The sequence below is a fragment of the Odocoileus virginianus genome, chromosome X (genome assembly GCF_023699985.2).
Source record: "Odocoileus virginianus isolate 20LAN1187 ecotype Illinois chromosome X, Ovbor_1.2, whole genome shotgun sequence".
NCBI lineage: Eukaryota > Metazoa > Chordata > Mammalia > Artiodactyla > Cervidae > Odocoileus > Odocoileus virginianus.
Genome location: NC_069708.1, coordinates 27,282,072 through 27,308,438, shown reverse-complemented (window position 1 = coordinate 27,308,438; position 26,367 = coordinate 27,282,072). Strand labels below are relative to the sequence as shown.

The following is a 26,367-nucleotide window of genomic DNA, read 5'->3' as shown; positions in this document are numbered from 1 at the left end:
ATGATGGGGAAAAGTGTTTATTGACATAAATGAGATGGTTTTTAATTAATGAAAATAAAAATAGAAATCTAAAAAAAAAAAAGCTTCTAAGCCTCAACCTAAACAGTGATGGTATGGTGTTACTAAGGCTCAGGAGGAAGGACATGGTATTCTTTGGCTTCTTATTCCTCTGATCAGAGTTGGTTGGAATTAGGAAGCCAAAATAACTGGCACACAGAGACTCACAAGACTATGTGTACTCACAAAAGACTGCTTGCTAAACTGGGTTGTTGCCCAGTCTTCCCCATAACTCTGGTTCCTTCCTCAGCCTGACTCATTAAGTACTTTCTGGCTTGGCTGGCCTCATCATTCAACCCTGAGACCCTCCCCTCTTCCCAGATTCTCCTTTCCTTGTGGCCCTGCTTGGATCCCTCAATGCTTTGGGGGTTTGATAGTGGGGAAATCCAACTCCTGTTAGACAATTGTCAGCTCCTGGGTCTCAGACAGACCATACTGAACTTTGTGCTCATCAAACAGCTTCTGAAGGGCATTGATGTAGAGTGCATGGTACTTGTCCACTGTCTCCTTGTCTGGCTTCTTTATCCTGGGAATTGGCAGGGGCTCCCCAACTGTGGGGCAAGAGAAGAGACAAGCATCAGATCTCCCCCCTCAATTCAAACTATCATCCCTCAGAGGAAGTCACATACTGAAACTCGGTATCTTGGTCCCCTCTACCTCCTTTATTCTTTCCCCCTGCTCCAACCCCACCCTGTCCCATGTTCTCCAAATACCTAATCTCATGCATGCTTAAGAGAATGAGAGTAAACTTAGGAGCATGCTGGAGGCACGTGTGTGAATAATGATGCCCTCATGGCAGCTGTTGAACTCTGTCCCTCCTGTGAATGGCCACAACTCTTATCTGCATAGTTGTCCTCCCTACCCTACCCTCAACCACAACCACCGGAATTCCCATTGCCCATCCCAGCTGTGTGCCAGGCCCCCTGGGACTTGAGGGCTGGGTGGGGGGAATCAAGGACCAGGGTGGTCCAAAGATGCTGGAAAGCTTACCAACTGTGGTAATGGGATGATTGAAAGGCAGGAATCCCCAGGATCCTCGAGTGAGGCCCCGGCCATGGAAGGTACAGAAATTTAGTCCCAGGATTTTTTTGAATGTGTTCTGGAAGGTTTTTTGGAAGAACCTTTTCCACGTGCCCTCAGGGAAGGTTTCTTGATTGTGAACTTCATTCTGTCCAAAGGAATAGGAAGGGACAAGGTATGCTCTGCAAAGAGACAGGCAGAAGTGTGAGTTCTTCCAGGAAGCTCCCCACAGTGAAACCCTCTCCAAGGTAGGAAATCTTTACAATGGCCCCATTATAGGACAAGAATCCAAGCACCCAAGCATCTCCAGCACTGTGTATTATCCTTGCTATGCTCCACATCCCTCCAACTGAACATTTTGAGGGGAGTTGCTGCACTTCATCCTGTGATGGCAGGAAATGAATCACTAATCTCAGGAAATCTAATTGCCTAAATTGTGACATCCAGAGGATCTTCCTAAACTGGGTGTCTGGACATGTCACTCCTCTCTTGAAAACTCTTCCCAGAACTCCTCACTTTGTACCAGGTGCTTGGCATGGCCTTTGTGCTCCAGCCTTGCCTCCCTGGCTAGGTTCTGCTCTCCCCAGCCCTTTGTCACAGTCTGCTTGGCCATACTAAGTGTGCTAAGTTCTTACTCGTTCTATGCGTCTTTGTACATCCTACTCCCTCTGCCAAAAATGCCTTCCCTCTGTCTTCATGTGGCTTATTCTATTTTGCCCTTCACTATTCAGCTCCAGTTTCATCCCCTTGAACCACCTCCTCCAACTTCTCCCACCCCCAACCCCCGCATCTAGTGCTTACCTCTTTCCTACACTAATACTACCCCAACTCTGTACTTCTTCCTGGCTGCCTCCCAGTAGACAGCAAGCCATTTGAAAATGTCTTATTCATCTCTGAACTCCTAGGGCCTGGCATAGTGCCTGACATATTGTCATAGGCCCTCGCTGAATACCTGAGTTCTTTCTCCCCTTTGGTCGGACTGGCAACTTCTACTAATATTTCAATTCACAATTCAGATGTCACCCACTTATGAAACTTCTACTTTGGGTGAAAGGCTTTCCATCAATTGGTGCTCTCATAGTGCTTTGTACATATGTCCATCATGACACATCTTTCAATCAATAAATATTTATTGAGTTCCTTCTATGTACCAGTGCTTTTTTCAAGCCCTCGGGATATATAAGTGAACACAGTGGATTAAAAAAATAATCTCTGTCATCATGGAACTTATCTCTTATTAAGGGAAGACAAACAATAAATAATGATGAACAAATAAAAAGCCATATGTGTAAAGAAATAAAACTGATGACATATGAGAAGATAATACATACAATGGGAAAAAACAGAACAGCATGATCAGGATAGACCTTATTGAGAATAGACATTTGAGCAAAGACCTGAAGGCAGTAAAAGAATGAGCCAAACAGCTATTTGGAGGAATAATGTCCTAGACAGAGGAAACAGCTAGAGCAAAGACCCTAAGGGAGGAGCATGTGGCTTTTTTGAGGAACAGCAAGGAACAGCTCTAATGGAGGGAGCAAAGGACCCTCCATTAGAGGTGGGTGAAGGACCAGATCATTTAGGGTCTTGCAGGCCCTTTAAAGACTTTGGTTTTGCTCACACTCTCTGACATAAATCACAGCAGGATCCTCTATGACCCACCTCCCAGAATATTGGAAATAAAAGCAAAAATAAACAAATGGGACCTAATGAAACTTAAAAGCTTTTGCACAACAAATGAAACTATAAGCAAGGTGAAAAGACAGCCCTCAGATTGGGAGAAAATAATAGCAAACAAAGCAACAGACGAAGGATTAATCTCAAAAATATACAAGCAACTCCTGCAGCTCAATTCCAGAAAAATAAATGACCCAATCAAAAAATGGGCCAAAGATCTAAACAGATATTTCTCCAAAGAAGACATACAGATGGCTAACAAACACATGAAAAGATGCTCAACATCACTCATTCTCAGAGAAATGCAAATCAAAACCTCAATGAGGTACCATTACACGCCAGTCAGGATGGCTGCTATCCAAAAGTCTACAAGCAATAAATGCTGGAGAGGGTGTGGAGAAAAGGGAACCCTCTTACACTGTTGGTGGGAATGCAAACTAGTACAGCCGCTATGGAGAACAGTGTGGAGATTCCTTAAAAAACTGGAAATAGAACTGCCATATGCCCCAGCAGTCCCACTCCTGGGTATACACACTGAGGAAACCAGATCTGAAAGAGACACGTGCACCCCAATGTTCATCACAGCCCTGTTTATAATAGCCAGGACATGGAAGCAACCTAGATGCCCATCAGCAGACGAATGGATGAGGAAGCTGTGGTACATATACACCATGGAATATTACTCAGCCATTAAAAAGAATTCATTTGAATCAGTTCTAATGAGATGGATAAAACTGGAGCCCATTATACAGAGTGAAGTAAGCCAGAAAGATAAAGACCAATACAGTATACTAATGCATATATATGGAATTTAGAAAGATGGTAATGATAACCCTATATGCAAAACAGAAAAAGAGACACAGATGTACAGAACAGACTTTTGGACTCTGTGGGAGAAGGTGAGGGTGGGATGATCTAAGAGAACAGCATCGAAACATGTATATTATCTAGGGTGAAACAGATCACCAGCCCAGGTTGGATGCATGAGACAAGTGCTCGGGCCTGGTGCACTGGGAAGACCCAGAGGGATCGAGTAGAGAGGGAGGTGGGAGGGGAGAATGGGATGGGGAATACATGTAAATCCATGGCTAATTCATTTCAATGTATGACAAAAACCACTATAATATTGTAAAGTAATTAGCCTCCAACTAATAAAAATAAATGGGAAAAAAAATAAAGACTTTGGTTTTGCTCAGAGTGAAATGGGAGCCATCGGAGCATTTTGAGTAGTGACATGATCTCATCTGACTCATGGTGGATAGGATCATGCTGGCCACAGTTGAGAACAGACTCTGGAATGTGAGGGAGGCAAGGATAGAAGCAGGGAGAGCTTTTAGGAGACTTGCAAAAATCCAGGGGAGAGATGATGGGGTGGAAAACCGGGGAGTGATAGTTGAGATGGTAAGGGGTTGGCTTCTGGATATATTATGTAATTATACATGACTATGTCTGTTTTCCATTGGACTGTGAGACCTTTAAGGCAAGGACCAAGTCTTATTTATTTTTAGATCCTCAATGCTTAGTACTATGCCTGACACACAATAGCTGTTCAATAACTGCCTTCTACTTTTCAAACCAGATTATGCGCTGTTTGGGGGCTGTATCCATATCTTCTGCATCTTTGCAAACCCCACAGCATCAAGTCCAGTGCCTTCCTTGCCCTGGGTAGTTTCTCTGGGCCTCATGGTGCATGGGGTGATATAGTCTAAAGTCCCACTTCCCCAGACCCCCAGCCTACCAGGTAATGTGCAGAAGATAAAGGTCTTTTACTGTTCTTTCTCCAACTTCAAGTTTTAGCAGAACCCATCAGAATGTGTCTGGAGGCCCAAACACCCTTAAGGCACAGTGTGAGGGAGTAGAAAGAAGCAATGAGGGTGAAGAGGGAACCCCTTCTAACACATTTCCAAGAGAGGGCACCATTTTGGAGAGGTGCCACAGAATACCTAGGATGCCCTGACGATAGGACACTAGAACCTGGGGACCCACCCTGTCTTCAGTGCCACCTTCACAAAACCTTTACGCTGTTTAAGGAGGACAGTAGAGGCTCCTGGGTGGCACAAGAGGGCTTCAGTAGCTCCACCCACAGAAATAACCACAGCATTGCCTGAGCCTTTCTGGGTCAGCAAATACTTCAAGGCCAACTCACTCACTGGGCACACACCTGCAAAACCAAAGAGGCAAATGACACACAGATGTGGTGCTTGAGGAGGGGGTAAGGTGTTCCTTGGGGCTCTTCCTGATAGAGACAGTTCTTTTGTCTCCTGGCTGTGATTGTTTCCAATCTTCTGTCTTTGACCTGCCCTCCACACCTTGGGTTAGCCATAGCCTGAGATCGGTCCTTAGGGCCAGCTGCTTGCCTTGGGGCTCTGTGCTACTTAAGTGGGAGATACACTGAGTTCTTTTGCGTACTTTCTCATAGCTCTATAGCTTGTAAAGCCCATCCTTTCTTCTCTACCCTGGTAACCACAGTGGTCTCCCACTCTCCCCAGGCTGATGTCACTTGAGACTCTAGAGTTCTCTTTCCTGAGGGTAATCAGGAACAGCCACCACCAAACTGCTTCCTCCTTAGAGTAACCTGGTAAAGGTAAGCCATTCCCTGGGGTTTCTAGACAGTAGGCAGACCCAGGATCCCGTCCAAGCCAAACTGGCATGTAGATGAACCATGGAATGAGGATGACATCCTGTTGCTCAACAACAGTCACAGAGTCTTTCCTCATCTCTGCTTCCCATCTCTGCCCTGTGCTTACTTTCTGCTCTCTCCTGGATGGCAGACATTGGCTCTAGGCCACAGTCCTTAAGATCCAGATTCATGCCAAACTGAGAGGCGAGAAGAATCATCCCCTGGGACTCCAGTGGTCCCACTTGGCCCCTCCAGATATAAATGTATCTTACCTTTTAATGTTTGGCTTCTTTGTTTCCTGGTGTCCAGAAGGATGGATGTTCACCCAGAGAGAAGGACATTTGGCACAGTACCCTGGCCTGAAGCCTGGCATGGGGAAGTTGCCCTGGATTCTGATGGATGCCTATCCTTTTATCCCTTGATATCTTATACAAATTCAAAGGGGTTCTCAGGAGATGAAGGTTATGGGCCAGGAGGGTACCAGCTAGTATGAAAGTCTCAAAAGTGTCTTTGAGATGCCCTGGGATGATGCCTGCTACATAAATGACTGCCCAAAAGAAGCCAATTGACATCCCAGAAACAGTCTGGCAAAGTATATCTGAGCTATCCCATTCATGCCTGATTTTCCCTACATTTGGTTTTGATATTTGACTTCTGCCTTTTCCTTTCCACTTTGGCTTTGATCCCGAACCCCAGGCTTCTGCTTCCTCCTCTGAAAGGATTTTTGGCAACTCTTATGAATGCCTTTAACTTACCCTCTTACCGAATCAAACCCTGCCTCCCAGATTAATCCTGAGGCTTGGCCACATATTCCTGTCACTGGCCCAGTGTGCTCGGGACTCATTTTCTACTAAGTGTTCTTCCAGCAGGGAGTGAGTACTGGACTGACTCCAGGCTTATTAAAGTTGGAGCCCCAAGGTAGGTCAGAGAATGGAATGGTCTCTTATACTCACCCATTGACATCACATATTCTCGCACAAGTGGGATCCAGAAGATCCCTTCCAAGGTTGCTACATAAGGAGTGATGGCTGGGAAAATCCGAGCAAAGCCAGTGGTCTCAGTGGCAAAATTGATGAAGACACCATAAGGGAGTACGCCGTGGGGGTGGTTGACAATGATATAGTTGCGTCTGGGAGAAAGGTCATGAGTCTTCACCAGCTGTTAGAGGGAGATCGAGTCAGAGCAGTAGATAGAAGGAAGAGAGGACATGTGGATTCAGAGGCCAGCAGGTAGCCTGTGTTTCCCTTGGGGAGCCCCTAATCCTTATTCACTGGGATATTGTCACTCTCATAGAATTGCCAGGGGTTATCGTACTCAGTGAGGCTGCCCTGAGTTTGCCACTGTGAGGCAAGGTGCTATTCATTCATTTCCCCACCTGCCCATCCATCTTGGGACTGTACTCTACATTATGCCTCTGGGCTTTGACCTCCACTGTTGTCCACAAAAGCCTTTGAAAATATGGGGCTGAGTGGGGAGCGAGAGTCTGGGCAACAGGGACTGAGGCCCTCCAGAGGAAGGGTCGTTACCTTTACTGGGAAGTAATTTCGGAAATATTTCCAGATTGTCCAGTTTCGTACCCAAGCAGAACGTCTACCACCTGCAAGTACAGAGGGAAGGGAAGAGCAGGTGAGGTCTTGCCAATCCCTCTACTTCTTCTGGAGGTGGAGGGATCTTCCTAATGTCCTCGGGTCACAGGAGGGGGCTCCTTTTCACATTTCCATGTTTCTTGGGCATAGAACTATAAGGTCTGTCCCTGAATCCAATCCCCCAGAAGACACAGGCAGCCCCTGCTCTTCTGGTGCTGCCAGAAAGGTGAGAGAGAAATAACATGAGGCTGGGAGCACCCGCTCAGAAACCAGCCTCTTAATTCCTCCTGGGCAGCCTGGCCGAGCCCTCTATTCCTGCTGAGTTTTGGACCCCGGTCTCTCTTCTCTTCCCTCTCTCCTTTGCCCTTCCTCCTCTCTCCCTCACTTCCGCTCCCTGCCCTCCTTTCCCTTTCCCCTTCTTTCCTCTCCTCACCGCTCCTCCCCCTGCCTCTCTCACTCTTCCCTTCCACCCTCACTCCGTCCCTGTGGTTCCATCCTTGGCACAGACAGGGATCACTGCTCTTCCCCTGTCTCTTACCTTGGTTGTGGGTGTTCCAGTCATAGGCGAGCCAGGCTAAGGCGAGCACAGACACCATCCAGAACTTAGTGAACACCAGAAAGTAGGGTATAAGGATAATAGGAATAGCTCCTGAGGGGACACAAGGGGTTCATGCCCTTTAGTTCCCTTCAAGTTTAATACACATCTCATGACCCCAGTCTCTGCTCTGCAGTGAAGAAGCAGGTCAAGGCCAGCGTGAGACTGTTCTTCCCTCATCCCCTCCACTCCCCATCTCCCTCCTAGCTCTGCTGTTGTCCAGGATGACCTCTGAGTTCCTGAATCTGGGCCCCCTTGATGACTGCAATCTTAACTGAGGAAATGGCAGAACCATGGCATTCTCAGAGTAGGTCCTCAGCTGGGATCAAAGGACTGCACTACTTGGCAACTGAAAGTAACAGCATCTTGTGCCAAAGGCTGACATCCCCATTCTGAGACCTCAGGAAGTCCTCAACCTTCCTTCCTTTGTCAAACTGCTCTGTCAGCACATTCCAGTGGAGAGGGGCTGCCTGCACTGTACAGGCTGTTTGATGCTGAGAGGAAAATACATATTATAAACTGCTTTACTGTGTTCAATTTCATCCCATTCAAAATGGGTCAAAAGTTCAGAAGGGGGAAAAATCATCTCTGTCAGCAAAGGGTCACAGCAGACTGTGAAATGTGAAGTGATACATCTTACAGCTGTGGGAGTTGAATTCTATTTTAAAATCTGCATCCATGAGAAAGAGAGGCTCATACCCATATTGTGAATTTTAAAAAATTCAGCTAAAGGAATGACTTCGTTGACCAGATAACCATATCACAGTAGATTAAAAGTTTCAGAGAAGGGGAAGAAACTCAAGAGTCACCAAACAGCAGATATGTCTCTTGCATCTTGGACTCTGATGGAAATAACAGGAAAAAGATGGAATGGGCATTTCAAAAAAAAAGTCATGTTGTGGGTTAGAAGAAATCTTAGTGATAGGCTGAATTCCCCTTACAAGATCTGGCTGAGATGGCTGTTGTAAGCATGCTAATTAAATAAGAAATAGGAGGGGGAGGAATTTTATGGGAAGCTTGCCATGGATAAAAATCCTGCTACCTCTGACCCTCACAAAAGATGAGAGTAAATTTGCTGGGTAAGCCTCAGAAGAAAACTCAGATAAAGTTAAATATGAATCATTATTAATTAAAGGGAGCCTAAGTATATAATTTCTTTTATATCTTACTTCTAATAAATTTAGTTTGTATCACCAGCAATTAGAAGAGCGCTTTGCATGCAGTAAGTGTTCAACAAATATCTATAGATAGACTGAAAGATGAAGAAATGTTTTCTCTTTTCAGTATTAGGTAAACTTAAATGATTAGTGTTTAGTCAGCATTTGTGTTGTCTAAATCCAATGTTATTTTGAAAGTATAGATGGGTTAACTTCATGCTTTATATCTGATCATTTTCAGTAATCCATCAGTCCTAAAAGTAGTCTACTGAACTGGTCTATTCCAGTTGAGCTATTTCAAATCCTAAAATATGATACTATAAAAGTGTTGCACTCAATATGCCAGCAAATTTGGAAAACTCAGCAGTGGCCACAGGACTGGAACAAGACTGGAGTTTTCATTACCATCTCAAAGAAAGGCAATGCCAAAGAATGTTCAAACTATCACACAATTGCCCTCATCTCACATGCTAGGAAAGTAATGCTCAAAATTCTCCAAGCCAGGCTTCAACAGTCTGTGAACCTTGAACTTCCAGATGTTCAAGCTGGATTTAGAAAAGGCAGAGGAACCAGAGATCAAATTGCCAACATCCGTTGGATCATTGAAAAAGCAAGAGAGTTCTAGAAAAACATCTACTTCTGCTTTATTGACTATGCCAAAGACTTTGACTGTGTGGATCACAACAAACTGTGACCTGTCTCTTGAGAAATCTGTATACAGGTCAGGAAGCAAGAGTTAGAACTGGACGTGGAACAACAGACTGGTTCCAAATAGGGAAAGAGTACATCAAGGCTGTATATTGTCACCCTGCTTATTTAACTTATATGCAGAGTACATCATGAGAATGATGAATTCATCATGGATGAATCACAAGCTGGAATCAAGATTGCCAGGAGAAATATCAATAACCTCAGATATGCAGATGACACCACACTTATGGCAGAAAGCGAAGACCTAAAGACCCTCTGATGAAAGTGAAAGAGGAGAGTGGAAAAGTTGGCTTAAAACTCAACATTCAGAAAACTAAGATCATGGCATCTGGTCCCATCACTTCATGGCAAATACATGGGGAAACAGTGGAAACAGTGACAGACTTTATTTTGAGGGGTCCAAAATCACTGCAGGTGGTGACTGCAGCCATGAAAGTGAAAGACGCTTGCTCCTTGGAAGAAAAGTTATGACCAACCTAGACAGCATATTAAAAAGCAGAGACATTACTTTGCCAACATAGTTCCATCTAGTCAAAGCTCTGGTTTTTCCAGTAGTCATGTATGGATGTGAGAGTTGGACTATAAGGAAAGCTGAGCGCTGAAGAATTGATGCTTTTGAACTGTGGTGTTGGAGAAGACTCTTGAGAATTCCTTGGACAGCAAAGAGTTCCATCCAGTCCATCCTCAAGGAATCAGTTGGAAGGACTGATGCTGAAGCTGAAACTCCAATACCTTGGCCACCTGATGTGAAGAACTGACTCATTTGAAAAGACCCTGATGCTGGGAAAGATTGAAGGCGAGCGGAGAAGTGGACAACAGAGGATGAGATGGTTGTATGTCATCACCGACTCAATGGACTTGAGTTTGAGTAAACTCTGGGAGTTGGTGATGGACAGGGAGGCCCGGCATGCTGCAGTCCATGGGGTCGCAAAGAGTCAGACACGACTGAGCTACTGAACTGAACTGAGAGCCATATCGCAATAAACATCACTCCCCTTGTGAAATCAGTTAGAACTACAGATGTGGCACCTCAGAGGACCATAAGTGTCCTTTGAGGGCAATCTTGCCAGACCCAACCTGTTGTATCATTGGTGTCACTTATGGTGACAAAAGGGAGATTTAAAGAGAGAAGAGAAACACAGGCTAAACATGGAAGGGCTTGACTTTGTGAAACAAGGAGTTTTGTGAAAGAAAGCAAGGGTGTCTGAAGCAAGAATAAAGGACACATTTGTGTATGTGTATGTGTGGCACTATCTTAGACATTATGGCCTTGACACAAAGAGATGCTTCCAACACCTTGTCCATGTTCAAGTGAGTAGTTTTGGAGTGGATTATCAAGGAGGAAGTACACATAAGGCAGGCTCTTTATTTAGTTTGTACTGAAGATGGCTAAACCATTCTAATAGATGTGTAGCATGGTATCTCATCATCATTTTTATTTCATTTCCCTTATACCTAACCATGCTTAACAATTTTTTATGTGTTTACCTGTCTTTTGTATATCCTTTTTGGTGAAGTATCTATTAACAGCATTGAAACATGTATATTACCTAGGGTGAAACAGATCACCAGCCCAGGTTGGGTGCATGAGACAAGTGCTCAGGCCTGGTGCACTGGGAAGACCCAGAGGGATCGGGTGGAGAGGGAGGTGGGAAGGGGGACCGGGATGGGGAATACATGTAAATCCATGGCTAATTCATTTCAATGTATGACAAAAACTACTGTAATGATGTAAAGTAATTAGCCTCTAACTAGTAAAAATAAATGGAAAAAAAATAAATAAAAAAAAATAAAAATAGAGAAAAAAAATAAAATATTTGGCTCATTTTTCAATTGGATTGTTTGTTTTCTTTGTGAGTTTCTTTATACAATCTGGATACAATTTCTTTTTTTTTTTATACAAGTCTTTTATCAGATATGTGATTTGAAAACATTTTCTCCAGTTTATGTTTATCTTTAAAAAACTTTTTTTTTGGCCATGCATCAAGGCTTGTGGGATCTTAGTTCCCAGACTAGGGATTGAACTCAGGCCCTCAGTGAAGCACAGAGTCCTAAGCACTGGAATGCCAGGAAATTCCCTGTGTTTACCTTTTTATTCTCTTAACAGAGTCTTTCTTAGAGCAAAAACTTTTAATTTTGATGAAGTCCAATGTATCATTTTTTTTCTTTTACAGATTGTGCTTTTGACATTAAATCTAAGAACTCTTTACTTAACCTCAGGTCATGAAGGTTTTCTCTTACATTTTTTACTACAAGTTTTATGTTTTACTTTTTAGATCTGTGATCCATTTTGAGTTAATATTATAATAAGGTGTGAGGTTTTGGTCAAGATCCATTTACTATATATGGATAACCAATTGTCCCAACATTGTTTATTGAAAATGCTATCCTTCCTCCGTTGAATTGCTTTTGCATGTTTGTCAAAAATCAATTGGCCATATTTGTGCAGGTCTGTCTGGACTCTATTCTGTTCTATTGATCCATGTGCTTATCTCTTCACAAATATATCACTGTCTTGATTACTGTAGTTTTCCATTAAGTCTTAAAACCAGATAGTGTGATCCTCTGACTATTCTCTTTTCAAAATGGTTTTAGATATTGTAGTTCTTTTGTTTTTCTATATAAATTGTACAATCATCTCGTCGATGTTTATAAAAACACCTGGTGAGGCTTTTCAAATTAAACTTTTTATTTTGAAAAAGACTTAAATAGAAAATTTGCAAGAATAATTTAATAAAATCGCACATAAGCTTCACCTAGATCTCTATATTGTCAACATTTTGCATTTGACTTATTCCTAAATATAAGTATATAAATATATGTTTGTGTTTATAGTCCATTGCAGAGATCACAATGTTTTGCTCCTAAGTAACTCTGTATTTTCTAAAAATTAAGGCACTTACAGTGCCATTATCAAATTTGGGAAATTTAGTATTTAGGAAAAACTGTTATCAAACGCACTCTGTTGGGATTTTTATTTGAGCTGTGTTACATTTATAGATCAGATTTGAGAAGAACTGACATCTTTGAGTTTTCCAATCCATGAACACAGTATGTCTCCATTTAGGTCTTTAATTTTATTAGCATGTTATAGTTTTCAGCCTACAGATGCTGTACAGGTTTTATTAAATAAATTCATAAGTATTTTATTTTTGGAGGCATTTAAATGGTATTGTTTTTAAATTTTATTTTCAATTGTTCTCTGCTAGTATATAGAAACGTGGTTGACTTTTATGTGAGATCTTGTGACCTGGGACTTTGTTAACCTCATTTGTTAGTTCTTAGAGGGTTATTTTTTAGTATATTTTTAAAATAGATTTAGAAATATGTCATCTAATGGGGTTTTCTACACAGATGATCATGTTATCTGTTAATTAGTATAGTTTATTTCTTACTTTACAATCTGTATGCTTTTATTTCTTTTTCTTCTTGCTTTATTGCTAGGACTTTTAGTATGATGTTGAATACGAATGGTGAGTGTGGACATCCTTGCTTTGCTCCCCATCTTAGGGAGAAAGCTTTCAGTTTTTCACCATTAAGTATGATGTTAGCTGCAGGGTTTTGTTTTTTTTTTAGATGCTCTTTATCAAGTTGAGAAAGTTGCCTTCTATTCTTAGCTTGCTGAGAGATTTTGTCATGGATTAAAATTTGTCAAATGCCTTCTGTTTTTCTTTTTTGCTTAAATCCAAGATAGCAAATTTTATTAAGAAAATTTTTTTTCAAATGCTTTTTCTACAACAATTGATATAATTGTGTATTTTTCTCCCTTAGGTGGTTAGTATGGTTAATATTGTTTTTCAAATATTTACACTTGCATTCCTGGAATAAAGCCTACTTGGTCATGGTATATTACTCTTTGTAATATATTGCTGGACTTGATTTGCTAGCATTTTGTTGAGGATTTTTGCATCTATATTCATGAGGGATATTGGTCTGTAGTTTTCTTTTTTGTATTGTTTTGTCTGGTTTTGGCATCAGGGTCTGGGCTCATAAATGAGTTGTTAAGTGTTCCTCCCTTTTTTATTTTCTGGAAAAGATTATGTAGAATTTGTGATATATCATCTTTAAAATGTTTGGAAGAATATGCCGCTGAAACCATCTGGGTCTGCAGATTTCTGTTTTGGAATTTCACAACGTTCCAAAATTAAAATTTAATTTAATTAGTAGTTATAGGTTACCTATTTCATTTTGGGTGAGTTTTGGTTGTAGTTTTCAAAGAAGTCATCAAATATAATTGTTAACTTGCTTATTTATTTTTTCAGTTTCAGAAGTTTTCACTTTGAAACTCCATTGTTAGGTACACAGACATTTAGGATAGTTATGTCTTCTTGGTGAATTGACCCTTTTACCATGTACTTTACCTTGGTTGTGACTTTAAAAAGATAAACGTGTAGAGCCTCAAATTACTAATGATTACTAGCTTTGGTTAAAGATGGTGCCAGTATGAATCTAAGTGGGTCCTTTCTTCAAATCATCTCTGATTCATCTTTCTTACTAACTTTCCCATAAAGTAATAGCAACATTTATTGTATACTCATCATGTAAAACTAAGTATTGTACATGCGCATTTTATTTAACCTTCATAAAGACCCCATTAGGACAATAAGCATTCTCATTTTGTGGACGAGGGACCCAGGTTCAGAGAGGTTCAATAACTACTTAAGGTCACACAGCTAGCTGGTGGGTGAGCCAGAGTTGAGAACTCACACTCTTCCTCCAGAGACTGAGCTCTCCCAAAGGCCTCCATCTCAACACTAAAACCAGGAGACTGTACTCTTAACTACTGAGCTCTAATCATTGCTTTCCTTTAGTCAATTATTAATTTCTGTCAGTTCTGTCCTTCAAACGTCTTTCAAATTATTCTGTTCCATGCCTCCATGCTACCTCCAGTCCGTTACCACTCTCTCTTTCTAAGCCAACAGCCAATGTCTCCTAATAGGTTCCCTGCATCCATTTGAGTCATGATGCAACCAGAAGGCTAAATGCAGATCTCTGTCCTTCTACAGCATATAACCAAGAACATGCCTGGCTTGTCAAAGAGACATTTCTGCGGTTCAGTGATTACTTAACGGATCAAAAGTGATGATAAATATGAGAACTGATGGGGGTTGGTGGTAATTCAATAATTCAATAACCCACATGGCTTCCGGTGACTCTTAGGACCAAGTCCAGTCTTGTAACCTTGGTTCCAAAGGTCCTCCGTGATGGAGCGCCTGGCCACCCCCTTGCTCTCTGCATGCCACCAACCTGTTCTACTGTAGGTTTCTTCTACCTATTCTGTTCTCCAGCCTCTAGGCTTCTGTGCATGTTGTCCCTTTTGCCTGGAAGACTCTTCCCTCAGCTTTTTGCCTGGCTAGTTCTTATACATATTTCAGGCCTCAGGATAAATGTCAGTTTCATCATTTTGGAGATATCTTCAACTTCTCTCCCTTTCCCAAAAAAAAAAAAAATCTCTCCCATTCATCATTCTGCCTCTGTCTCCATTGCTACTGCCATGGTACAGAACTTGATCTCCTCTGGTCTAGACTGCAGTCTTTTATCTATTCTTGCCTGCTGATCTCTTCCCCCTACTCTGTTTTCCATGCTGCTGCCAGATTTATTTTTAACTAAGCACAGTTGTAGTGTTGTTTGCCTCCTATGAAACCTTCAGTACTGTCCCACTGCTAACAGGATAAAGTCTGAACATGTTAGTCAGGCATTTAAGGCCCTCCATGGACTGGCCCTGCTCACCTTCCTAGCCTCATCTCTCAGCACCAGCACCCATACCCCATATGATCTAGCGTGTGGTCCCCAAACCACTGTAGGGACATGGGGTGATCTGAAGTGGTTCATAGATGGAAAGTTATTTTAATATGTAGTGAATCAAAGTGAGTTCATGGTAGTGGTATAAAGTTTCCTATTAAAATATATTAATTTAGGTTATAGGAGTGAGTCAGTTTGGGGGAAAATGTTAAGTAATAATAGTATAAGTGGTACTCAGCTGTGGAAAGAACCAGAAGGTGGGGTGTAAATGATTGAAGAAGGGGAAAGAGAGGTTCAACCACCTTATTCTACTCTCCATTCCCTCAACCCATCATGCAATGTCACATCTCCATGCCTTTGGTAGCATTTGTTGAGTCTTTAAGGACAAAAAACTATTTTAAGTACTTTACATATGCTTAATTAATTTTAAGTCATATTAAGACATAAAAATAAAATTCCTGCCTTCCAGAAACTCATAGTCTAGAGGGGAAGATTGATACCATAAATAACAGACATACCCCAGAGGGTGAGAATGACACAGTCAGGGTTCAAATGTCATTATATGGGAACCATTCTTTACTACAACCTAGAAAGGTTTATGGGCAACATAGAAAGTTTTCTTGCAGAAGGTAAGACTTAAATTGAATCTTGGAGGAAAAGTAGGGTTTTGACAGATGGATTAGTGGCAAAAGGGCCTTCCACAAGCAAGGAAGAGCTCAAACAGAGGCCTAGATATGGAAGAGTCCAAGGTTTGTGAGTAACATAACTTGCAAAAGTACAGGGAATATGGGAAACCATGGAATAGCAGATGATGCTGGAAAGGAAGCAGAAGACCTCAGGTCTGATACTTCTTAAGGGAATGAGAACCCAGATTCTCATCAGAGGAAGAACATGATCATATTTGTGCATCAGGAAGATTATTTGAAATGACTGGGAGCAGGAGAAACTGAGGGAGGGAGGTCAGCTAAGAGCTGCACTGTCTTAGATGAGAGATAGTGAGAACCTGAAATAGGCTACTATTTCTGAAATCAATTTGAAAGATACGATGGAGGCAGAATTTTCAGGGTTTGGCAGTTGATTGGATGTAGGGGAGTGAAGAAGAGGTAGTAGGGAGTGATGCTTTGAAAGGGCCTGTTTAAATGCTGGGAAGGTATCAAAATTTCTATTTGCCTCATTTTCTAGGATCTAGTTACTCATTATTCTTCTTGGAGGTGCAATGAAACCAGAGTCTAGGGTGCCTGTCTCAGAAGTGGTAGTCACTCTTCTGCTGATCAAATTGATATATGGCAGAAACCAATATAACATTATAAAGCAATTATCCTTCCATTAAAAATAAATACATTTAAAAATGACCAATAAACATATAAAGACATTAAAAAATGTCTTATGAGGTAGAATAGTTGGGCTCCAAGTAATTTCAATTCCTATAACCCCCCAAAATAAAATGAACACCTGTTGAGGGTTTTCTTTGATTATCAGAGTGGTCTTGGGAGCTCTATTCTACAATGGTGGAGGGTGAACATGACTTACTTGCACAAGGTCACATAATAAGTAAATGGCAGACTTGGTCTGTTTGACTCCCAAGACTATGTTCTATTTTTTGTAGTATCAGCACCAGAGAAAGGAGGCAGGCCAATGAAAAAAAGGATTTCCAGGAGAGGGAGAAAAGAACAAGAGGTAGACTTAAAGATCTTTACTGAGGAGAAGAAATGTGGAAGAATCAACTGTGTCAAGCCTGGTCTTGCAAGAAATATAATATTGACAAGGCATGACTCCTGTTTTCATGAAGCCTATTGGGTAGCGGAGACAAAGGGTATAAAGGCTGCTATCCAACCAAATTTTACAAAGTGCAGAGATTTTCAGAGACAAAGTAGTCTCAGGTTACCAGGAAAGCGTTGCAGAGAAGGTATAACTTGAGCAATATCTCAAAGAAGGGATTGTCCATAGATAGTTCAGGAAGGGTGATCAGGGAATTTAAGTGGAGAAGGAAATAGAGCAAAAGTAAAGGAGTGGGAGAGTAAGTATCCTTCCCATTTGTTCTGTGAATAAGTTACCTGGAATACAAGCTTCAGGTAGGGGGATAAGCTGGCAAAGAGTTAAAACCAGAGAGTGGGGAAGGTCCTCGAATGCCCCGGATGACACATTTTTACTTCATCAAGTAGGCAAGGGAAAATCAGTGACTATTTTTGAGCAGTAGAGGGCTGTAATCAAAGATGCATTTGAAGGACTCTTCTGGATGTAAGCAGTGGAATATATTGGAGAGGGTGGAGAGTAGAGGGCCAGGAAAGAGGATATTGCAATAATTTAGATCACTGGTGATACAAGCCCAGAAAAAGAGAGACAGATGGAGAGCCATCCTTTAACTGGAAGCTGGGCCTCAGAGAGGCTCTCAGGAGCATTGCTGAGTTTCAAAGGTCATGAACATTTGTATTCCCCCAAACCATCTTTTCATTCCTCTCTTCTCACTTCTTTCCTCCTTCTTGTCCCTCTGCCTTTTCTCTTTCTCTCTTCCCTACTTCCTCCCTTCCCCCCACTTTCAGTAGTGCTCAGTCATCAGTCATGATTCTGACCATCATTCAGGAAGGAGGAGAAGTGCTGAGGACGACTCTGAGCAAGACAGAAAGAATGAAGGAAAGGGAGTGAGAAAGAGAAGATAGAAGGGAATTAGGAAGGAAGAAGGGAGGGAGGAAGGAAGGACACTTTTTTTGTATGGAGCGTTTATTGTGAACCAGGCTTGAGAGGGTGGGGATATGGAGGCTTAGAAGGGTTACAGTACCTGTCTAAATTCACAACAGCTAGTTGTTAACCAAGTTTGACAAACTGCAGAGCCCATGTCCTGTTCACTGCATCACATTGCTGCCCTTTCCTGCCTTCCCTGATCCTGTTAACCTTGTGTAATATTTTCTAGTGGCTTCATTGTGTCTGTTCATTTCACTTAACACAGTCAATCTTACAATGTAATGATTCACTTATGTGTTCAGCACTGATACCTGGAATGGTAGAATGGTGGAATGAATGATTATTTTCTCTTTGTTACCAGATAGAAGAGCCTATACTTGGCTCATTGTTGTAGTGTCACAAGGACAGCCAAAATCTTATACTTTGTAATTGCTCTGTAACTTTTGGACAGATTTGACTGTCTTAGGCAACTCTGTGGGTATCATACACTGTTACATGTTTTAGCTACCTTGATAACCTCCAAGATCCAGGATTTGTGTTGTAATTTCTAGCATAATCACTAGAAGAAGGGAAACAGGATGTATAGTAACCTAAACTAACAGAAGACAAGTGGAATGATAATCAATCTAAAAGAAGTCAAGACAAATGGCCAATGAGTATACGAAAAGATGCTAAAGTTCACTAGTCATTAGGGAAATACAAATTAAAACCACAATGAGATATCATCTCATTTCATTAGGATGGCTACTAAAAAAATAGACAATAAAGTAGTGTTGGTGAGGATGTGGAAAAATTGAAACTCTTGCACACTGTTGGTGGAAATGTAAAATGATGTAGTTGCTATGGAAAACAGTATGACAATTGCACAACAATTTTTAAAATGGAATTACCATATGACCCAGAAATTCCACTTCTGGGTATATAGCCAAAAGAATTGAAAGCAGGCTCTCAAGGAGATATTTGAACACCCATGTTCATAGAGCATTATTCACAATAGCCAGGAGGTAGAAAAAAACCAGAGTCCATTAATGGATAATGAATAAACAAAAAATGGTATATACATATGATACAATATTATTCAGCCTTAAAAAGGAAGGAAATTCTGTCACAACATGGATGAATCTTGAAAACATTGTGTTAAGTGAAAGAAGGCAAAAGATGGCAAAAAAAAAGGCAATTTTTTTGTGAAATCACAAAAGGACAAATAGTACATGATTCCACTCATATGAAGTGGGACAGAGAGTTTTTCACTCAAGACACATAGGTGCCATAGCTCTTCTAGGATGGCTGGAAGCTGGTAAGATTGGAGGGGGGTGGGTGTTACCAGGAGGCTGGTCTTATCGTCTTGGATCTTTATACATTCAGTGCTGAACATACCCTTTATCCTAGCTCATGTCCTTTGAGAGGGGAAAAGGAAGAAAGAGAAAAATACTCAAGAAATATGATTTTTGGGGAGAAAAATGAAAACATTATATTGAGAAGCCCTCCCCAGAAGAGCCAGAACAATCTAGGCACTTGTGTTCAGATACCATACAGATATTTTCCAGGGTGGGATTGACCCCACACCTAAAAGGCTCAGCTCATACAGCTCTTCTCTGGACCTCTTTTCCTTGCTCTCTCTGCCCATCTTTGCCCACTCTTTCTGGGGTCCAGACTTGAAATGACAGGTGCCACCATGATGTTAAGTCTCTTAGGACATTCCGGTGACCCCCACTTTCCTAACTAAGGGCTGGAACTTGTTAAGGGGTATTTTTGAGAAAGTAAAACATAGATGGCAAAGGACAGCAACAATAAAATATGAAACACTATAAACAAATAAATTTATAGAAAAATCACTTCCTTCTCTTAATGCAACTAGAGTCAAGTTATTGATAGGCTAAGGGCTTAGCATGATTTGATTTCAATAAGGCTCTCTAAGTCTTCATCTTTGGGTGGCCATGGACTTCTTTGTTAGTCTGGTGAAGCCTATAGATCACTTTTCTGAATATTATTTTTAAATGCACAAAATAAAATACACAGACTTACAAAGGAAACTCATCATAGTTAAACACAGTTATCAAAATATTGCAAAAAATGTGGTACAGTACATGAATTCTTGATTTATGCAGTAGATAACCACACCTAATTGTAGTTCCAATAACTATTGGAATTCGGAAGTGGTAACAAGCATAAATGAACTTTTGAGATGCCTGCAACAACTGGCATGTGAAATTTAAATCTCTATGATGTCTGTTACTGACAAATTTACAGATACTTCTGTGGTTTGCTGCCTACGTTCATCAATTCAAGATGAGGTTAGTGAAAACAAAGAGGTGATTTTTTTCCTTCCAAATTCAACATTGTCCCTCCCTGTCTCATTCTAGGTCTATGTGCATGCTAAGTCGCTTCAGCTGTGTCTGGCTCTTTGTGACCCCATGGACTGTAGCCTGCCAGGTTCCTCTGTCCATGGGATTCTCCAGGCAAGAATACCTGAGTGGGTTGCCATTTCCTTCTCCAGGAGATCTTCCTGACCCAGGGATTGAACCCTTGTCTCTTAACTCTCCTGCATTGGCAGGAGGGTTCTTTACCACTAGTGCGACCTGGAAAGCACTAGTGTCTATAGGTCTCTAATTAAGAACCTCTGCTCTACAGGGACATATATTCTCCCACAGATTGGACTGGGCAGCCTCCTATCCTGTCCCATCCTTCAGGATGAAATTTCTCCATGTCCAGTTTCCAAACTCGGCCCTGTAATTGGCTGCCCACAAAGACCTGGTTTCTGACTGGGAAGAGCTTGGAACTCTCAGCCCATTTGCCCAGCACTGATGACTGTGATTTTTTTGAGTCCGTTGAAGAACTGGCCCTTTCTCAAAATTCCATCTAATGAGTCACTCAGGCAGCCCCCAGCTTTTCCATAATTCTCTCATTGTAATAAAGAAAATCACCTTACATCTGCCCAGTACCAATTCTGCCCCTGTCCCCAAATAAGACTCTTTTCAGCTAGTTCACAGAGGGGCAGTTCTGAGAGAAGGCTGGGGTGAACTTTAAACCAGAACAACTGCAGCTTTACTCCTGGCCTTTGTGTTCCTCAGTTGGGAAGAGAGATATCTAGTGAACTCAGCAATGGCCATCTCTCTGGGTGGAGAGGCACAGTCCTTCCCAGAGAGAGGGGACTGACCAAATTATCTCTTTAGAATCCTCCCAAACTTCCCTGGTGGCTCAGATGGTAAAGCGTCTGCCTACAATGAGGGAGACCAGGGTTCGATCCCTGGGTCGGGAAGATCTCCTGGAGAAGGAAATGTCAATCCACTCCAGTACTCTTGTCCGGAAAACTCCATGGACGGAGGAGCCTGGTAGGCTACAGTCCATGGGGTCGCAAAGAGTCGGACACGACTGAGTGACGTCAATGTCAATGTCAATCATTTGGAGATTCCTGCTCTTTTTCTTCATTTATTCTCTGTACTCTCCAGGCCCTGGGGTTCACTCACCTAAAAAGACGTAGACTGGCACCCACTGCAAAACAGAGAGGGTCTGGAGGATTTCCTGAAGATTCAGCCCGGAGAGGAAGGCCATGGCCATAGTGCTGTTCTGTTGTGGCAGGAAGCCCAAACAGAAGGCCAGTGCCTCTAAAGCTGAGCTGATTATAGGTGCTTTGCTTTAATCTCTTTACTGAGTCCTTTTATCTGCTGGAGGTTTTAGTCTTGACCTAACCTTTTCTCCAGTCTTCCCTCTTCTCTGCCCCACCCCGACATCCTACACACATATTTAGCTCCCTAAGGTGCATCCTTTCCCCAGGGGTACTCAATTGCCTTGCCTTGGGGTGGTTCTAGCTCTGTGTGTGTGGGAGGGGGTCCCCGATAAATTAGTGCAGGAAAAGGGAATGGCTTAGGCCTCAAATGGGATCTCTGAAAAGGAGTCTGCTACTTTTCCCTGCTTAAGGAAAAGAACCTGGTGATCACACTTGTTTCTGCCCTGGTGGATGCTCTTTGACTCTGCCTGGCTTCTGCTGAGAGCTACCTAGTTGACTAGAGCCTTTTTCTGAGTGAATATCTAGGCTTCTCAGATTCCTCCTTGTGCCTCTGTTTCCAGGGTCTCTGTTTCCAGGGTCTCTGTACCAGCGACCAGTGGGAGACACACTGCACAGAGTGCAGACCTGGCTTCCAGTCCAGGTTCCACCAAGTTCCTCCCAGGACACTGGGGGGAATCACGCCATCTCTCTGTTGTTGGAAGGCAACCCAGCGGTTAAGGGCATGGACTTTCGAGCCAGATTGTTGGCGTTTAGGTCTCAGCTCTTCCACTTACAAGTTGGCAAACCTCTGTGCTTCAGTTTCCCCACCTGTAAAATGGGGATAATAATAGTACCTACTTCATCAGGTTGTTCTGAGGATTGAGTGAGTGAATGTAAAGCGCTTAGCACAGGGCCTGGCACACGGTAAGTACAATTATGTTTCCTGTTATTATGCATTAAATTAATGTATATTAAACATCTATTATGTTTCAGGCTAAAAGGGTTAGTTCTGTGCACTAGCCTTTGCAGAATTAAAGATTATCTCCAGATCCCAGACCCGTGGATCATTTTTTTGGTAACTTAAGTGATTATTGTTTGTCATGTACTGTTCTATGTGTTGAAGATTCAGTGTGAAAGAAGATGGGCATCATCCCTGTCTTTATTGAACTCACAGTCTAGTGGAGGAAGCACATTAAAAAATCATGAAACTGTCTATACACTTGAATTTGTGATAAGTGTCCTACTGGAAAAGGCCAGTAATTCTCAACAGGAGGCTTTGAAGGTAGGCTCTCAAAAATATCTTTGAATGTAATAAAAAAGGTTGCTAGGAATACCAAAGACAAAGATAGTATCAAGTATCCTACTAATGCAAGGAAATGTTAATTCCTTAGGCTTGTCCAGAAAGGTTAGTGGAAATGTGTCTCCTTCCCCACATCCACTCTGGTTTGTGGTCCTCGAATTAGACTAATATCAGTCTTCAGAGTTGGGCTTAGGGAATGTCTTTGATGCACTGGCCTTTCCCAATGTACCCTCTATGGCCATGTACCCCAATGTACCCGCTATACCCCTCCTCCTCTTTCTCACTCTTTTTTTCCTCTATGTCTAGCTGGGGTTCTCAAGCTGCTTCTTGGGGCTATTAATACTTGGCCACATACAGAGTGAGATGTATTAGAGCACATCTGCTCAGAATTTGTAGGGGAGGAGGGAGCGAGGTACAATGCAGGCCTGGGCTCTTCTCGGGGAAAGCACAGATGTGGGGAAGGTGAGAGCAGCCTGTATAGATGAGTTCCCAAAGTTGACAGATAAGGCTGCTTACAAATCAGGTCTCTACCCCGCTTTACTTTCAGATGGGCAAATGAAAGAGACCTAGAAAAGGCTCACATGGGGTGCTAGAGGCAGGACAAGGACACACAATTTCCATCTCTATCTCTCTAATGTCTGGCTCAGGGCCTGGTACTGTGTAGGCATTCAAATAAACATTCGTGGAACAAATAATGAGGTCTGGTCTCTTGGTTTCCTAGGCAAGGTGGACTGGCAGGACTGGGCCATGACCTTGATGGGCCAACCCTTTCCCCCACAAAACAAAGAGCATAATGTCTGAGCTGGAACTTTCCTGAGCCAAATGGACAAGTGCAACACAAACACCAGTGAATGTAATAAAAACAGGAAGCAGAGAAGTAGGTGAGTGACAAATCCTGAACAACAAACACTCACGGTTTCCCAATGACAATCCAACCAACCAACAAGCAAAACATTAGCTGTCTTGGAGTAAGTAAAGGAGAGGCAGTTGAGAAGCACAAAATGGCCTATAAATTTCATTCATAAACAATTAGGGCTGATATGATTCTGACCATCAAGAAAGACACAGTCCAGCATGCGAGGTGGGCGTAATCATAGACACCCATATGAGGTGCTGTGGGGTATGAGAACGCAGGTGAGGGAAGCATCCACCAGCCTGAGGAGGGCAGGGAAGGCTCTGTGGAAGTGGTGGTGGTGGGGTTGCTGTGGTGAGGAGAAAGGGCAAAAAAGGCATGCGGGGTGGTGGTGGTGGTGGTGGGGTAGTCCAGCAAAGACTGCAGTTAACTTGCCAAACCAGAAGCTAAGAAGCTTTGTAAGAACAACAGAAAAACAAAGCAGACTGGAAGGAAAAGAAGATCAAGGGGACCAGGTAGTTCAGAAGAGGGGAGTGGAAGCCAGGGAATCTCTGAGAAAAAAGCAACAGCTCTAGGATTCTTCTTCCTGATTTCTGAAGGTTCACTCTCAGCCTTCAGAATGACTCATTTCTAGAAAGCTTTGGACAGCTGAGGTTTTGCTATAACAGGATCTCTTCTGATTGTTCCCCTTCAGTCATGCCCTTATTTGGTACAGTACTGCAATTTCAGCAATATCGGAATTGTTGTTCGGTCACTCAGTCAGTCAGACTCTTTGTGACCCCATGGACTGCAGTACGCCAACCTCCCCTGTCCTTCACCATCTCCTGGAGTTTGCTCAAACTCATGTCCATTGAGTCGGTGATACCATCCAACCATCTCATCCTTTGTCATCCGCTTCTCCTCCTGCCCTCAATCTTGCCCAGTATCAGGGTCTTTTCCAATGATTTGGCTCTTCGAATGAGGTGGCCAAAGTATTAGAGCTTTAGCTTCAGCATCAGTCCTTCCAATGAATATTCAGGACTGATTTCCTTGAGGACTGACCGGCTTGATCTCTTTGCAGTCCAAAGGACTCTCAAGAGTCTTCTATAGCACCACAGTTCGAAAGCATCAATTCTTCAGTGCTCAGGCTTCATGGTCCAACTCTCACATCTGTACATGACTACTGGAAAAACCATAGCTTTGACTGTATGGACCCTATTTCAGCCATGTGATGTCTCTGCTTTTACATACAATGCCTAGGTTTGTCATAGCTTTCCTTCTGAAGAGCAAGCATCTTTTAATTTCATGGCTGCAGTCACAATCTGCAGTGATTTTGGAGCCCCCCAAAATAAAGTCCGTCACTGTTTCCATTGTTTCCCCATCTATTTTCCATGGAGTGATGGGACTGGATGCCATGATCTTAGTTTTTTGATATTGAACTTTAAGCCAGCTTTTTCATTCTCCTCTTTTACCCTCATCAAGAAGCTCTTTATGTCAGCTTCCAGAACATTTACTGATTTTTATATTTCTATTATTATTTTAAAGTTTTGAACAACTTTTTGTTCTGCATTTTATATACCTTACAATTTTTATTTTATGGATTTGATAGCTTTGCATATATCTTTGAGTATAGTATTTATAATTTTTTGATTCTTCTCAGTATCATTGCAATTATTTCTGCATTGTAATATGTGTTTAATTTGGTTATTGCTTTTCATGATGAAAATTTTACAAAAATATCTGGTGATGAGTATTTTGATTTCATAAAGACTTCATAAAATTCTTATTACAAAAAAAAGAGGCTTTTTAGTTCCTCTTTGCTTTCACCACTAGAGTGGTATCATCTACATATCTGAGGTTGTTGATATTTCTCCTGATTTCAGCTTGTGATTCATCCAGCCCAGCGTTTCGCATGATGTACTTTCATATAAGTTAAATAGGCAGGGTGATAATATACAGCATTAACATATTCTTTTCCCAATTTTAAGCCAGTCTGTTGTTCCACATCCATGTTGCTTCTTGACCTGCATACAGCTTTCTTAGGAGACAGGTAAGGTGATCTGATATTCCCATCCCTTGAAGAGTTTTCCACATTTTTTTGTGATCCACACAGTCAAACTTCATTTAGTGTAGTCAATGAAGCTGAAATAGATGTTTTTCTGGAATTCTCTTGCTTTTTCTATGCTGAATAGGAGATCCAATCTAATACCAGGCATTGTGTTCTGTACTACACAAGGGACATATCGATACATAGTCCCTTCTTTCACCAACTTTTTATTGGGGCTCTACTACAAGCATGGAATTGTTCTAGGTTGACAGTTGTGTGTCTGGTGGGTCATGGGGCTGGCAGGGTGTGAGAGGAATGCACACATCATCAATACAAGGATTAGGGCCATCAGAGAATTATGAAGAAGACAGAGGGGAAGGCTAGTAGCTGTGTGACCCTGGACAAGACATTTCCCCTCTCTGAGTCTCGGTTTCCTCCTCTGGAAAAAGGGACTAATCATATTTGTTTGTAGTGGTAATGTTTGAAAAGTTCTCAGGCAGTGTGTGACACCAGGGAGCTGCTTCATGGTACTGGTATTCAGCTATGGGGAGGTGGCATTTGCAATGGGCTCTGACAAGCAGAGAAGCAGGGAGCATGATCTGTCTTGAGGTGGTCTGGGAGACCCAGAAGTCTGCAGGTTTGCTTTGGCACAGGGACTACTTTCGTTTGGTGGAAGCCTCAGGTTTGTGGAGGGGAACAGAAGGAGAGAAGACTGGACTTTGGTGAGCGGGGATGTTTTCCTTATAAATCACTTTATGTCTGGAGATCAGCAGCTCTAGAAAAACCGGTATGTGTGTTAGTTGCTCAGTTGTGTCCAACTCCTCCTGACCCCATGGACTATAGCCTACCAGGCTCCT

At 42.2% G+C, this 26,367-nt stretch overlaps 1 protein-coding gene across 1 annotated transcript; it reads right to left on the bottom strand.

The window, feature by feature from the left end:
- On the bottom strand, positions 1–21,454 carry DGAT2L6 (diacylglycerol O-acyltransferase 2 like 6). The gene is made up of 7 exons (XM_020882977.2): positions 21,312–21,454; positions 7,499–7,609; positions 6,901–6,971; positions 6,328–6,532; positions 4,741–4,915; positions 1,048–1,259; positions 1–608 (listed from the first exon to the last, which is right to left on the bottom strand). Exons 1-7 carry the CDS (start codon positions 21,400–21,402, stop codon positions 454–456), a joined length of 1,020 nt encoding a protein of 339 aa, XP_020738636.2. The 5' UTR covers positions 21,403–21,454; the 3' UTR covers positions 1–453.
- Positions 21,455–26,367: the final 4,913 nt, after the last annotated feature.

Coding starts and splice junctions, on each gene's coding strand:
- DGAT2L6 (XM_020882977.2), bottom strand. CDS start 21,402: ATGGCCATGGCCTTCCTCTCCGGGCTGAATCTTCAGGAAATCCTCCAG. Junction 1,260..4,740: donor AAGGTGGCACTGAAGACAGG/GTGGGTCCCCAG, acceptor GTCTCTTTGCAG/AGCATACCTTGTCCCTTCCT. Junction 609..1,047: donor TCATCCCATTACCACAGTTG/GTAAGCTTTCCA, acceptor CTTGCCCCACAG/TTGGGGAGCCCCTGCCAATT.